This window comes from Agelaius phoeniceus, chromosome 7, assembly GCF_051311805.1.
Source record: "Agelaius phoeniceus isolate bAgePho1 chromosome 7, bAgePho1.hap1, whole genome shotgun sequence".
NCBI lineage: Eukaryota > Metazoa > Chordata > Aves > Passeriformes > Icteridae > Agelaius > Agelaius phoeniceus.
The window spans coordinates 31364148-31380520 of record NC_135271.1 but is presented as its reverse complement, the minus strand read 5'-3'; the positions used below and the strand labels follow the sequence as shown (position 1 = coordinate 31380520).

The following is a 16373-nucleotide window of genomic DNA, read 5'->3' as shown; positions in this document are numbered from 1 at the left end:
AACAGGTTACAAAAATTATCTAATGGATCTTTTTCTTGTGTGAAGTAGTTGAAGAGCAGTCACATCACACTTAGTCGACTGAGATCTATGGTGCAAGAATTCTGAGGTTATACTTAAAGTACAGATCACAACTGTAAACCAAACTGTTTTACTGGTGAAGTTCAAAATTTAAATATACAGGAAATTAATCTCATATATCTGGATCTTCTTCTAAGTGTTGCTTTTGATTATATAAAAAAATATTTGAAGATAGTGTATCTCAATGCTGATAAATGTTTTGCTTAGAAAGACGACCAGCATTCGGATGTTCTAATTGACTGAGTAACATTCAAAGTAGAAGTTCATGTTCCCTGAACAGCAAGGACTGCAGTTATTAGCCAGGTTTTTGTCTTTTCTGGTATATTTCTATTCAAACTTTGTTTTATCAGATTCTTCCACTAGATAAAATAGTCTTTGTAATAGGAATTGGCTTACACTTAGTGGAGTTGTTTTTCGAGGTGTGTAAATGCATAGTACTAAAAAGACTGCATTCCATTTATCCCTAGTTAAATCTTGGGTTGTATAACTCTGCTTAAATCTTTGAAGGTATGAATTTAAATAAACGGGAGCTGAATGAGCACGTGGAGTTTGAGTCGCAGACATACTATGCTGCCTTTGCTGCTGAGCTGGAGGCCTGTGCCCAGCCAATGTGGGGTCTGCTGTCGCACTGCAAAGTTAGGGTAAGGCTAACATTTCCCTGTCATCATTCTTGGTTTTATTCATGACTTATTCTAGAATGCTCAATCTTGAAAAGACTGTCTTTTGTGTTTTGAAAAGACTTTGGTTTGGCTGTCTTTGTCTATTTAAATAACACAAAACTCCAATCAACTTGGATTCTGTGTATAGTGAGTGTAGAATTCATGCTTGTACATAATTTATTGTCTCCAGTACTGGGACTACAAGTTCAGGATGTGTGCAGTCATTTCATATGAGTGTACATATGGAATAACTTCAAATCTAATGAAGAACTTGATAAATGTCTCTGAGTCATTCTGCCTTTGTTCAGTGGGAATGGAGATACATAAGTCATCCTAATGTGATTCTAATGTTGGCTGTGTCTGTGAATAGACACTTCATTATGATGGGAGATGGAGTAATTTATGGGTTTGTGTGGTTCTCCTATCAATTTGAGGTGAAAACCTCTTTGGTTCTGACATCAAATGGTCTCCAAACTAGAGCAAAGACTTGTTGCTATTTGCTAGACTGTAAATTATATTAAGTTACAGCAAAAATAGAATCCATTCGCTTTTAGGAATATTTAACATATGAAAAATACTTTTTGCTGTTTTTCTGTGAAATAAATACTTGTATTCGAAATTAGCTTATTAAGATAATTAATAGTGTCAGTGAGACAGTACTGACTGGATTGAACTGCACACTGAGAAACCGTGCAAGCAGTCCATGTGATTTTAGAACAGTTTGAATCAGGCAGTTGTGAAAGCCTTTCTGTGATGTAAATTACACTGATACATTATGAATTTATCAATTTATGAGTCTACATTGGTTTTTGAAAACCGAATTACAGCTTCTGGCTGTTTGGAGTGCTCCTTTCATTTTTCCTTAGGGATGGGATGGTCTTTTTTTTAAGGCCATGCTCCTCCATCAGTTGTCTTGTCAGTCATGTCTTCAGCCACATGTTTGAACCTTTTGGTTATTATCAATAAATCTGAAAATGTTAAAGAAATTTCATAGCTTAGTTGTTGTACTTATGAAACCTGGAGGGTTGGAAGCTCATGTCTCACAGGATAGGGAAAGCCAGCAGAGCCTGTCCTTCATAGAGTGTGGAGCAACAGGATGGGAGTGTGGCTGTTGTATTTCCTGATGTGAAAAGGTGCCTGACTGAAATAGCTGCCACTTGCACAACTTTTGGCTGGCCTGAACACTGCTGCCTTTTGCATGAGAAGTGTGTCATTGGATATTCTGAGAGTGTGAGGCAAGTCTGGAGTCTGTGTTTAGGGAGAAGTGAAGATTAAAGGAAAAATCTGTTAGGAAAGTAGGCTTTGCAAGTTCTGCTGATCACAGAGCAATTTGGTTTATCTTCTTTTCTGCTTTTTCTTCTTGCACACAACTGCTTCTCTCCTGGAAGGCAATGTACAGCTCTAGCCCTGAAACATGATTTAACCTGAAATATAGTGTAGTTTTATGGCATTCTTACACAGTTATATCATACAATCATAACAAGTTTTGCTTACCATTGAAATCCATGCAGTATTGTGGTCTCATATCATTTAGGGTGTCTTGTGTTAGCCAACTGTAAGGACCTTCTAAGTAGATAGAACTTATAGGCCATTAGCTACAATAGAAGTAAATGGATAAATTAAGCAACAGTAGGCACTGGGACCACCTAGAGAGTGAGTCCTATGAGGAGCAGCTGAGGGAGCTGGGGTTGTTCAGCCTGGAGAAGAGAAGGCTCAGAGGTGACCTTACAATTCTCTGTAGTACCCTGTAAGGAGGGTATAGCCAGGTGGGAGTTTGCCTCTTCTTGCAGGTAACCAGCAACAGGACAAGAGAAAATGGCATCAAGCTGCAGCAGAGGAGATTCAGGTTGGGCAACAGGAAGAATTTCCTCATGAAAAGAGTGGTTAAGCATTGGAGTGGACTATCCAGGAGTAGTGGAGTGGAGTCCCAATCCCTGAAAGTGTTCAACAACTGGACCTGGCACTTAGTGCTGTGGTTTAGTCAACAACATATTGTTCAGTCAATGATCTTGGAGGTCTTTTCCAACCTCAGTGATTCTGTGTACTGTAAAAATATTATTGAAATAATTGTTTTATTTGTAGTAGGGAAACAATGGCACTTAAAACTTTTTTGGCTCATATAAGTGTGCTGGTTTCTCTTAACTGCAGGAAACACAAGAATACACACGCAATGTTGTCAGATACTGCCTTGAAGCACTTCAAGACTGGTTTGATGCCATCAACTTTGTAGATGAGGTAAATATCCTTAGTGAATTTAAGCAAAGCACTGTGAAAATCTGATTAAATTTAAAAGGTGATAACGCTCCCTACACCCAGCCCCCTCCCCTTAATTTAAGTGACCATTCAAGCTAGTGCTCAAAAAAGGATTGCCTTGCTGAAATTAGAGATTGTGGTTAATACTTAAATTGTTATGTCCTAGCACCCTTTTTTTCCTGTAGTCTTGGTGATTTATTTGCTGGTGCAAGCTTAAGCTGTGAGTTTTAAAAGCAATGCTTTCCCTGTCTGAGGGAAACTTCTGAATAATCAGAAAGACAGGGGAATGAAATAACTGCTGTGTTACTGAAAAGTAAGTCTATCAAATGAAGACATGTAAAATACTGCCCTTGGTGGTTGTGCCAAAGATATTTGTATGTTTGTTTTGTCCAATATATTATATTAAATACCTTTATTTTACTTTCAGCCAGCACCTAACCAAGTTACTTTTCATTTGCCACTGCACCGTTACTTCGCCATGTTTTTAAGTAAGGTAAGCATGTGTTGTAGTTTCACAGAAGATGGAAATTCCCTGTTGAATGTAATCATTCAACACAGCATATGCTTGCTTTTGTTTCTAGGCTGTTAAATGCCAAGAACTAGATCTGGATACTATCCTGCCAGATCAGGAGATGCTGATGAAACTCATGATTCACCCACTTCAGATTCAGGTACGGGCAGACTTCTAACTTAACAATAGGAAGTATGTCTTAATTGTGGAATGTAAAAATAAGCCCTATGTGACAATAATAACTACAATATACTAAGTAGTTAGGGTAACATCTTTTTTTTTTCCCTTCCTCTTTCCAAAATTAAAATGGGGCATTAGTTATCATACTCTGAGAAGCACATAATAATAGTGTTCACTACAGCTCTTCAAAAATGGTAGGATGGACCAATCCTCTGGAAACATAGAATTGTAAAGTGAACAGAATGGAGTGCAGTTTGACAAGAAACCCAAATCTTTTGTATTTTAAATTGAGAGTGAGTTCCAGAATGGATGCACAACATTTTTATTTGCAAATTTGGACTTGTGCATAAGTGGCAGTGAGAAGTATTTGTAATCACTGCTTTTTAGATCTAATCCCTTTTTAATCGTGATGCCTTAATTTTTGGTTCATTTTGGTACCACAATACCTTCATTTTGAGTTGGTTTCAAGATTTTAAGGAATAACTACATGTATAAATCACATCATTTGTCTTTGATTACTTTCATTGTCTGAAATACATTCTTATATGAAAGTATGGTATCTGTTTCATAAACTTGCAGTGGATCTTTATATCTCTTACTCTCCAGAAGTCAATTAGTATAAAAAAGTCTATAAAATTGTAGTATGTATGCATGTCTATGTGTAATGATAGTGAATAAAATGATGAGAGGGCTGGAGCACCTCTGTTATGAAGACAGACTGAGAGAATTGTCGTTCACTCTGGAGAAGAGAAGGCTCTGGGGAGACCTTAGAGTAGCCTTCTACAGGGGCCTACAAGAGAGCTGGGGGCAAACTTTTTAGCAGGGCCTGTTGCAATAGAACAAGATTAGTGGGTTTAAAGTGAAGTAGGCCTGGTTTAGATGACCTGTAGTACCTTTTTTGCTACAAGGGTTGTACAACACTGGAGCAGGTTGTCCATGGAAGTGGTAGATGCCCCATCCCTGAGAGCATCCCAGGTTAGATTGGGTGGGGCTCTGAATAACCTGACCTAGTTGAAGATGCCCCTGATGATTGCAGGGGGATTGGACTAGATGACCTTTAAAGGCCCCTTCCCACCAAAACTGTTCTGTGACTCTCCAGGAGAGCCCCAGGGGACTTCTTACAATGACATGTAGTGACAGGACCAGGGGGAATGGCTTTAAGCTGAAAGAGAGTAGTTTAGAGGAGATATCACAAAGACATCCTTTGCTGTGAAGGCGGTGAGACACTGGAACAGGTTGCCCAGAAAAGTCAAGGATACCCCATCCCTGGAAGTGTTCAAGACTAGGGTGAACAGGGCTTTAAGCAAACTGGCTTTTAAGTACCTGGAAAGTGTCCTTGCCCATGGCACAAGGGTTGGAAATCTTTAAGGTCCCTTCCAATTCGAACTGATACCTGATTTCTGTTTTTCTCTGGTACCATACTGATGATCTGCTAACATTGAACTGAGTAGCTGAACATCCCTGAAATGTTTATAACTTTTTATGTTCCCTGAACAGGCAAGTCTTTCTGAAATTCACAGCAATATGTGGGTTAGAAATGGTCTACAAATTAAAGGACAGGCCATGACTTACGTGCAGTCTCATTTCTGCAATTCAATGATTGATCCTGACATTTATCTGCTGCAAGTAAGTTATGTTTTCTGAGAAGCCAAGCCAATATTATTTACCTACAAACTATTGACTAGAATTAATTTAATAAAATTAATTTACTCTCTTTCTACAGGTCTGTGCCTCTAGACTGGACCCAGATTATTTTATTTCATCTGTTTTTGAAAGGTAGGACTAAAAGATGAATGCTCTTGTTTGATGTTGTGCTGGCTGTTCTGCTAATTTATAGCGTGTAACAGAAAAATTGCATATCTGATACATATCTTCAGTGATACAGCTCTGCCTAGCCAAAACTAACACCTAAGGCCTCTACTGAAACAGGTATCTCTTGATTTTATACAGCATTGGCTTTTGATTTACAGGGCAGTAGGGAAGATATTTGTTTTCTGAGCATCTTTAGGATTTTTTAAGTTCCTTATGTGTTCATATGCTAGGATATTCTATCCTGAAGCAGTAGTAAGAGACACAGAATGTTTCCTTTTCTGGAAGAAAATCAGGGTTTGAACACCAATTAGTATGCATTAGTTTTTATATGTTGTTAAATATAAGGTGTTTTCATATGGAGTGAATATCACTATAGCACATTCCATCAATAGTTAAATAAAAATTGAAATTTAAAAAGAAGAGGGTTTTCATGTATGTTTGTTCGTACTTTGGGTTTTCATTTGGGCTTTTGTATTTCATTTTAGGTTGTTGTGAGTGCTATCCTGAGCTTATCAGTAGGTTTCACATTGGTGTTTTAATGTTGGAGAATGTTTAATTGTTGTTTCTGACTTTGCTGTTTGCTGTGTAGATTTAAGGTGGTAGATCTGTTAACGATGGCTTCACAGCATCAAAATACAGTTCTTGACTCAGAACATGAAAGGTCCATGCTGGAAGGAGCCTTAACATTTTTGGTCCTTTTGTTAAGTCTTCGTTTACACTTAGGTAAGAGTCACTACTTTAGGAATATCTTATGTAAATAACATTATTACACCTTCATTTATATTCAACACTTAGTAGGTGCCTTAAAGCTGTTTAGCCATATAGTAACTTAAAGCATTCAATACTCAGTTTCATCTTTGCCAGTTACTGTATTTTAATCCCTTATGAAATAGAAATAGATATAATACATAACAATGGAAAAAATTTGCTTTAATGGAAGTGGGTGATTTGTGTAGGTGATGACATGAAGATTCTATATCTTTTCCAGAAAGACAGCAATTTGGGTTTATACTGGTATTTTCTGATTGAGGTTGTGCCTTTCATAATATTTGCATGTCCCCCTTTTTTTCCCCCCTGTATTTTTAAGGCACTGTATCATTACTTAATATTAATTTGAATCATGTTTGACATGCTTTTAATGTCAAATGAAAACTGAATGTGTGTTTAAAATCGTGCTGTTTTAACAGCTCTTTACATTTCATTGTTCTAGGAATGACAGATGATGAGATCCTCAGAGCAGAGATGGTAGCCCAGCTGTGCATGAATGACAGGACACACAGTTCATTATTGGATCTCATATCCTTGGAATATATTCACTGATGTGTCTGAATGAGAATGACAGGTGTCTGGATTGTAGTGAGGCTTGAACAACATGCTTTTAGGTTACATAATTAAAAAACTGTGTGAAGGTGTGTTTGTAGGTACTTACTATATGTATACACACAGTATATACTGTATATACTTACTAGCAAAGGCTCCAATTTTGGTTTTTCTTACAATAAATACAATACTTTTTTAATAGTTAAAATTACTTTTGATACAAAATGCTGTACTGGTCTTTAGAAGTCTTTTAGGTGTGAGGCAAAATGTGTGTTTTCCAATGATGTTGTAGAAAGTTTAGCAAAGCATCACATTTGTCTGGATTTGAGCCTTTGATTTTTGCTAAGTTTATGCCAATATAAAAAACAGACATTCTACATTATATTGGCTTTTGCTATCAATAGCTGAAAATGCAAATAATAGCAATACTACATGTTGCTTTGACATTAGAGTGAAGTGCATGTGTTATGGGGAAAGAATAGCAAACTCTAAGAGTCCTTCTGCACAGACATAGGGTTCATGTCCCTGGACAGCTGACTATAAACATGCAGGTGTTCCTGCTATTACTCTTGGCTGTGTAGGCAAATTAAATAGTTTGTTCTGGTTGCATGTAAGAGCTTGCAATCCAGGTATGGGCAATGAGCAAAAATATTATGAATATGAAGATAGGAAAGGATGAGATTGAGACTAACAAATGAATAATAAGAACAAAAATTATTATTATTATTATTATTATTACTATTATTATTTGCTCTAGTAACTCAGTCGAGTATGTAAAATAAGTGATTACTTAGACCAATTCACTTAAGTGAATGACTTAATTATGTAAAATAAGTGAATAATTTATATAAGCAATTACTTATCACTGAGCAGAAGTTTACTTACTTCTAAGTGCTGCTTGTGTTCTAGGGTAACGAACGTCAGTAGGTCAGTTAAGTATTGCTACCAAAAATGAGAAGTGTGGAATCCAAGATGCAGAATTATTCATTGTGTTTATGGATCCTGAACTATTTGCTTGCTTTTTCTGCACTTGGATGTAAATGCAAAATATTCTCCCTATGAAGAGAGACTAAGTGTTTGTAAGTGAAGACAATCACAGAAACTTTATATACACTACAGGCAGTGGTTTCTCATTAAGTACTAACAGCTTGAGCCAAATATGTAGCAAGTCTTACTTTAAAAAGTTTAGCCTCCTAGCTGAGAGGCTTAGATTCTCTTCAGTACCAGTTACTGTTCTTAGCAGCTGGAGCATACAGACCTCTTGTGGTAAGCACAGAGCACTGCTGAGATGTGGTCTGAAATGACTGATGGAAAATATCAAGAGGGGAGGGAAATTCTGTGTCCTGCAACTAAATTAACTTTGCTTTCCTTAACATAAGCATTACATTCCAGAAAACCCTAATCCTAAAAGTGGTATTATTCCAGGAAGCTTAAGCTTTGAGTCAGTCCTGTCAGCAGTTGCTGACTTTAAAGCCCCTGTTTTTGAACCTGGAGGTTCCATGCAACAAGGAATGTACACACCTAAAGGTACGGTAATCAGCGTTCTCTTGCAACACAGTCAGTGGTAAGATGCCTAACCAGGGGTTTGTTTGGTTTTGTTGTAGTAGGTTTTTTTTCTGTAAAAAACTCAAAAAGCAAACCCAACCTACCAGTGTTGAAAACTGCCCCCCATCCTCTCCACAAAAAAAGCCAAACCTACCACAGCCACCAAAACCCCACAAAACTTGACTTTTTCATTATTGTCCATTGCTTATTTAAGAGCATTGTTAAAGACTATCAGTAGTCTTAAATAAATTGATTTTGATCTAGAGTGAAAATGAGCTTCTCATACTAAATAGGTACCTTCAGAAAGCAAAGGAAAATATAGAAATGAAAAATTACCTTATTTGTATTTTACTGATCTGCATACTTAATTATTCCTATGATTTAAATAAATTGGTGTATATTTAGTAGAGTCCAGAACTGTTTGCATTGGTGAAATGTCAAAGATACTTTCTTTGAACTTCTTCACCTTTTAACTACTAAAGATATCACGATACATAATTCTTCATTTTATGTTGCTTAACTGTATTAGTATCCTCTAAAATTTTTCGCTGTCAGTAGTGAAGGCCTAGAAAAAAGTTCAGGCTAGACTTACTATAGAACATTGTTCTGTAATTCTACAATGCATACAGTGCAAAAATGACAAGTTTCTTTCCCTGACCAGCTTGTCATCTAAATTGGACTCAACACAGCATTGGTATATCAAAGGAGAGAAATAATTTAAGAACTCAGTGTTCCATTACTGTGTCATGTCACTAAGCAGATAAGCCTGTAGAAATCTGAAATGCTCCATGTGCTCTGGTTGTGCCTCAGGCTAATGGCAAAGCTGAAGAGAGATTAACTCCTTCCTCCCCCACATACCTCCCTTGAGAACTGGGAAGGTTAGAGTCTGGCAATTTTGAAACCATTTGGTGGTGGTTAATGTAGGTACTAGTGTTGTAATAACTTGTAATTGTTTGCCAGTTTTTGTACTGGGAGATTGAAGTGTCAATAAAGCTCTTTTATACAAATTACAACTAGTGAAATAATTTTGTGAAACCAGAGTTTTGGAAATTGATTCATCTTGGTTCTTTGATGTGTAATTAGGCAGCTTAACACCCATGTATCTAAAATAACTTAATTTTATTGTTACATAAACTGCATTTCCTTATGTCCTGTCCAGTTTCTGGAGCTCATTACATGCTGGTCATTTTCATAACACAATGTGAAGGAAAAAGAGATGGATTATTCTGTTTTTAATTATAGCACTTCATATTTAGGGAATCTAATGCTAGATTACAGTGTTTGCAGTTTTTTGTATATAGTTTGGGGTTTTTTTTTAACTTAGGTAAACTGTTTATTCCAGAGGTAAACTGTCTTAAGCATCTCACTTATAGCATTGAACAATGAAGTGGTTTAAGACACTATACAGATTCCCTTTTTTCTAAAGTAATAAAAGCTGAAAAATCTTCTGTAGGAATAAAAGCTGACATGGCTTTCTTTGCCCTCTTAAGTGTTCATATTCCCTGTAAGATTATATAGGTTCTCAAACCCTTTGCTTTTAAGAATTGTAGTCTGTGGCCTGTCATAGTTAAAGCAAGTCATGATCAGATCAATTCCCTCTAATCCTCTAATCCCTTGTTTCCCTAAATTTGAGGGGGTGGAATCTACTTTATGTTCACAGATTCCTAGATTTTGTTCCATTAACCATCATTTAAAAAAACAAAACCAACCAAAACCAACTTCCAGAGCCAGATTCTTTCTCACACTGTAGATTTGTGTGCTGAAGATGAGCTCTATGTGCATTTCCAATATTCACTGTATGGCTCACTCAGTCCTTTTTTCTCATTAGGCATTAGCAGCCCAAACAAGCTTGGTGTGTGCTCCAGAGTGTAATACTAAATTCTGTTCAGAAAAAACGTGGGTTTTTTTTCACAAGCTTAATTTCATTGTGTTTAATACATAATGGAAACTTTGCTAGGTGTTCTCCCTCAGCAGTCTACGAGGATATGTGTAGAAGTGTTAGCCTTAGCAGGGGTTAATATACAGAGGATAGACCACTAGGTGTGAGTATAGACACTTGTCTTCCTGCCTGGGGAAAATTAATCTCAGAAGTGTGGTAAAGCTGCTTATTGCTGCCTGTGGGAACTTTGAAGAGTGTTGTGAGCACTGGTGTTACGTTACGCCTGCTGGTGGAGCTCAAATTCTGTATCCGCTGGGTTTCTTCCTCCGTTTGGGGTCATTGAATCTTGCCTTCATTTTTTTGTGTTATGAGAGCTAAACACTTCAAAACAATTCATAGAATTAATGTCTTCATTTGGCTTTAGATTGGAACTTAGTTTTGTTTTTTAGCGACTTGTAAATAGAAAAAAAAAAGGCCATCAAATGGGATATTTTTATAGACTCTAGACTTTTCTGTTTGTGATTGCTCTGAACAGCCACTCTGGATGTTACTTTAGAGCTACTAAGTTAAATGGATGTAACTAAGATTTTAATGCTGAAATAATGCATAATACTAGTTATAAAACAAAGGCATATTTGTAAAGGATTGATCACAAATATCATTTGATACAAATCTTGACCATTTTTGATACCGAACAAGACTTGTGTTGTTGCAGCAATTTTGTTCACTGCACTTAAAGGTAAAATATCATCCACCTGCTAACAGCTCCACAGTCTTTACTTCCTCCTTTCAAGAGGCTTGTGCTTATCACATACAAAGTGAAAAATAATGTAGGCTTTTTCTCACAAGTACTTGGAAATGACAAAGAGAAAAACAAGTCGCATACAGAAATGATGTTTTGGGGGTTGCTTAATAGAGTGTTACGTTTTTATTTTTGAAACCAATCAAAATTTTGCAACAAATATTTTTCTAGTTTGATAAAGAGTGGTAATTATTAGTATAGAAAGTATTATTAGTAAGAATTATTATAAATTGCTGTAGTTTGCCAGGAAAAATTATATAATAGAGGTGACATAATTAAAGCTAGTTAAGGAGAGAATCTAAAATAAGTGGTAAGGTTTTTAAAGAGAATGTTAACATGTAATTCCTTTTAAACAACAGCTGAAGTTTGGGATAAGGAGTTTGACCCTGTCATGGTAATTCTTCGAACAGTTTACCGCAGAGATGTGCAGTCTGCCATGGACAGATACACAGCGTTGTAAGTTGGATCATTTTTAGAAATGCACCATCATACTCTTGCTCATTCCACAACAAATGTTTTGTTTTCACTGCCTGATAATGCTAATCACTTTATCAGTGTTTTCCAGCCCCAGATTTGTTCTTGAGTAAATAATCTATAACAAGCAATATCAGAGTTTTGGTTATCTTAGTCTGTTACTCTTCCATAAATGTTTAAAAATAGACCAGAAAGGCCACAGACAAAGTAGTGAATGTCATCACAGATAAAATACTTAACCAAAGATATTGTTTAAAAATAATTTACAACTTACTTGAAGTCTTATCTATTTTTATTTATTTTACTCTTAGGTACACAAAGCAAAGTTTATCTATAGCAGTGACAGGTTTCTACATTATTGCAGTGTTTAACAGTGGTTTCAACATTTAACATTTGTTTCAACAGCTTAAAGCAAAGTGGCAAATTTCCTGGAAACCCATGGCCTCCTTACAAGAAGAGAACACCGCTACACCCAAGTTACAGAGGGCTCATAAAGCTTTTGCACTGTAAAACTCTGCACATTGTGCTCTTCACACTTCTTTACAAGGTACAGTCATGATTTGCATTAAGTGCATTGGTTCACTTCGACATTTTTTACAGAAGTTCTTAGGAAGCATGACTTTGTAAACTTTATTTGGAGTAGTCAGGTTCCATTTTATATAATATTTTTGGTTTTGGTTTATTTTTCAAGTCTAGTACGAGTTTTTTTGCCTACCACTTAGATTATTTCATGAATGATCGTTTCATATATACACACACTAAGTCAGTGCCCAAGTGGATGAAAGATCCTGTTCCACTTTGAGGAGCACTGTATTAACCATCAGAGTTGTCATTCAGATTGTTCTTCCATGATGGTTTCAGGGAGCACAGTGGCATAAGTGGTGTTCTTCTGGCTCCTATTGCAGAATTTTAAGGCATCAGCAGTGGCTGTTCAAAAATACAAACTTTAATAGCTTTAAATCTTCAATGTCAAATAAGTCTCATAACTGCAGTTGTTTCTAACATCATTTCCCAAATATATTCTGGCTTTTGATAATGTTACAGCAGCCGTTTTTTAGGGTTAATTGGTGCCTTTAAGTTATGTTTGGTTTTATCTTTGATAGTTTGCTGCTGTCTTCAAGAGAAGCAAGGCTTTTTGAAGAGTCCATTCATCAGAAAATGGACTTTGAATCTGTACTTAGAAAGTGTTTTCAAAGCAGTGTGCTGCAGAGGCAGATGAGGGACTACACAAGTTGCTTTGTTTGAGTAGCGTTTTTCCTGGGCAGACTTTTCCTTTTGTGCTCTTCTAAGGCCTCCCAGCTTACCTAAAACTAGTATTTTGTTTCACTGTTAAATTTCTGTTGAATAGAAAATATCTGTTGTACTACAGGAAGGCTGGTGAAGGAAAAGAGAGCTTGGGACTACATAGAAGATCAAATAATGTTTTGACATGGAACAAAAATGGAGACTGTAGGGAAGGAATGCATCATCTTTTACTGTCCTGCTTGGGTGTCTTTGGCCACTTTTTCTCTTAGTCCATTGAGAACCCACAAGGGCTTAAATCTTGAGAATCTTAGCCATAACTGGGTTGCTGTTTTGGCTGGAATACCAAATGCTTTCCCACCAGATTCATGGATGGTGGAAAATACATAGTGGTTGATTTGTAGGGCAGGCTTAAGTAATGCCTGCCCTCTTTGTGAAATTTTGCCAATTGATGACAGCCTTTATTATATCTCTTGGCTTTTGGGACTTCCTGTGGAAGAGCAGTAAACTCTGTTTGGTAATGTTACTTTTCAGAAGCATTGGTCAATATGACTTTTGATTCCAACAGCCACAATTACACGTGCTCTTCATATTAACAGAATACTGAGTCCTCTTTAATTAAATAACCTCTATCATCTCAGATTTGTTTGGGCTTGATTAAATCAGCTCCTCAGTCACTTTTTAGAAAAGCTACTGTAAAACAATATTATTTTTAAGAACTTTGTCTCTCTGATGTTTCTAATGGCTTTATCTACTTAGAAAATTCATCCATTCAAAACCAAGTAATATTTAAGACTTTACTATGCTACACTCTACAAATACTAATTTGTATAGTAGCCTATCTACCATGAAATTTTAAACATATTTTCTCACTCACTTTTTTGGTAACTTGCATTTTTTTGCCATTTTCTTTCCTTCAGTACAGACTATTCTCAAGAGGAAGGTTGTCCTGGTTTTTAATTTTAGCAGTACTGGTTTTTCCTATCAATGCATTGAAAGCTGTGTTGGAAGAAAGATATGGCCATTTATTAATTTAAAGATAAGGTCTTTTATAAAAGATTAAAAAAAAAGATTATGTGAAGATGGTTATGAGCTAAATTGATGTTAACCTTTCTGGTACTCCCAGTTATGCCAGCATCACTGATAGGACTAGGACCTTGTGAGGCCTTTGGTGATTGATGACCTGAAAAGGGGAGGGAAGGCTGGGAGCAGCTTTTTGCATGTAATTGGCAGTAGTGGTGTCTGTGCAGCTGTACCTGTCACTCTGGTGTTCAAGTAAACCACAGCTTGAACTAGTAATGGCTTTAAGGTAAAAATTTGTTTGACTGGAAAGACATAAAATCAAATTTTGCTTTTGTGGTGATGACCAAAGGTTAGGTTTTTCCTAAATCTCAAAATAATTTTAAATCAAATTTAAAACAGACAAACAGAAAAATCCACAAAAACTGAAGAGTCCAAAATGTATTATCCAGAACACTCTTTCGTAAGTTTAGATATACTGAAGCCTCAATCTTCTGTGGTTTGTCTGTTTTCCTAGATATTGATGGATCATCAGAATTTATCAGAGCATGTGCTTTGCATGGTTTTATATTTGATTGAGCTGGGGTTGGAAAATTCTCCTGAACACGAATCAGATGAAGAGGTAAGAATAAATACCATCATTTTCTTCAAAACACAGAGGTATTTTTTAATGATACAGTATTCTTTAAAATTAGATTTTAGCATAGTAGTTAGAATAAAGTATCTTTATTAACTTATATGGGGAACAACTAATAAAACAATAAAAACATATTGTTGTGAGGAAGAGTATGGTATCTTGTTCTGTTTTTCAGCAGTTTCTGTATATGAGGTTTGACTACACAGATTGATTAGATCTTTATCCTGTGTAAATTAGAAATTGTGCAAAAAAATTTAAATCATTAAGTTTAAAAATCTCTAAATTTTTGCCTGAAACCCTTATCACTGAGCATATTATTGCTACAGATATATATCTTCAAAAATATGTGAATAAGTCAGAATTTTAATTCTACTTTTAATGATATTTGAATATAAAGAGACATTATTTTTGTGATTCCAGATTCCCTTCTGTTACCATAGTTTTTTAACTGATCAACACTGCTTTATGACTAAGAATTTGCCACTTTTTTTTTCCATAGATTGACTTCTGTATAATTCTGACTTTTTATATTAATCTTCAATTGTACAATTTAGGATTGCTGTCTGGAGTACTTCTGCTAGCTAGCACCAATGGCTGTATTTGATTATATTCAAATAAAACACTTAGACCTATGCATTTACCAGCCTCACCAGCTCACATCAGTTATCAAAATTAAAAGGTATATTAGCTTTGTTGAGGTACATAATGTTCAACATACTGTTCCTATCTCATGAAGATATTATGGCCTCTGTAATACAGTTACAAAAGTAGCACAAATTATTTAATATGAGAAATTTGATAAGAGAAAGTATACCACAGTTTTCTTAATTGTTTTAGGAGTCTGCACGTGGACAAGAGCGTTGTCACGATAGTTGGTTTCCAGGCAGTAATTTGGTTTCTAACATGCGTCACTTCATTAATTATGTCCGAGTAAGAGTACCAGAAACTGCTCCTGAGGTGAAGAGAGAACCACCTGCAAGTACAAGTTCTGATGGTTTAGCTTCATCACAAGTAAGTAGATACAAATACCAGATTCTCTAGGTTAGTTTAAGTTCTTGCCTGTGTTGGCATTTTTGTTAGTTTTCTTACTGTTTTTATGAGTTCCTTAGGATATTTTTTCCTTCAGTTATTTTTCCTATATTTACTGATAGCAGAAATAGAAGTTATTTCCTATGATGCTTCCTTCCTAATGATGTATTTAATGACTTTTTTTGTCCTCAATCTACCAGAGTTCAAGGCGGAAGAGCCTCCAGAGAGAGGTAGATCTGTGTGCAGTTTGTTCTCCTAAGCGATTAACTAGCAACGTGCTTTAATTGTGCTCACCTTAACTTTCAGTGGAATCTTCTAATTTTCCTGAATTTCCTTTTAATTCATATTGCAAGGGCTCATGCTTTTTTTCATGTTCTTGACGGTAATGTTAGCTGGTAGACTTTGAAGCAATAAAACATTTGTAATATGTATTTGGAAATAAAAGCTTCCTATCGAATATAAAATGCTGTTGATAGCTTACTGCTTGAGCTTTGTGTTTAGGCCTGTTTGATCTTGCCAAGATACTACTAACATTTAATAATGTAGAATAGTCTTAGCTTTCTTGAGTCTAGGTAAGTTTAACCTTATATTGAAAGGGTTTTTGAAATTACTAATAGCGATTTGTTGTTGTTGTTGTGAAACAAAGGAATACATAAATGGTGGGATCCTGAAAGATTTATGGCCAATAGATGATACAGTCTCTGGGTCAGTGTTGGTTTTGTATCTGTGGGATACAGCACTTCAGATTACTGTGTGTCAGATGTAGCAGAATACAGTGAATATTTCTTTTGCATGTTCATGTCAGAAAAATAGACAAAATCTAAAGTAGGGACATGGCATATATGGTACTGCAAGCAAGAGTAGTATAAGATAGATCTAAATGTACTCTGTCATTAAAGTAACTGCACTCCTATGCTCACATGCCCTGGATA

The 16373-nt window shown here is 35.9% G+C and overlaps 1 protein-coding gene across 4 annotated transcripts in view; it reads left to right on the top strand.

The window, feature by feature from the left end:
- Window positions 1-16373, top strand: part of UBR3 (ubiquitin protein ligase E3 component n-recognin 3) — a 97319-nt gene that overhangs the window by 28708 nt on the left and 52238 nt on the right. For 2 of the 4 annotated variants that reach the window (XM_077181424.1, XM_077181425.1), the window contains exons 10-23: window positions 586-719; window positions 2886-2972; window positions 3418-3483; window positions 3572-3661; window positions 5179-5307; window positions 5405-5457; window positions 6083-6216; window positions 6704-6791; window positions 8201-8340; window positions 11399-11495; window positions 11919-12060; window positions 14293-14397; window positions 15250-15423; window positions 15642-15671. In XM_077181424.1, coding sequence (XP_077037539.1) covers window positions 586-719; window positions 2886-2972; window positions 3418-3483; window positions 3572-3661; window positions 5179-5307; window positions 5405-5457; window positions 6083-6216; window positions 6704-6791; window positions 8201-8340; window positions 11399-11495; window positions 11919-12060; window positions 14293-14397; window positions 15250-15423; window positions 15642-15671 — 1469 coding nt within the window. The remainder of the gene's footprint in view (window positions 1-585; window positions 720-2885; window positions 2973-3417; window positions 3484-3571; window positions 3662-5178; window positions 5308-5404; window positions 5458-6082; window positions 6217-6703; window positions 6792-8200; window positions 8341-11398; window positions 11496-11918; window positions 12061-14292; window positions 14398-15249; window positions 15424-15641; window positions 15672-16373) is intronic. The other 2 variants (XM_077181426.1, XM_077181427.1) reach the window with 1 other exon arrangement.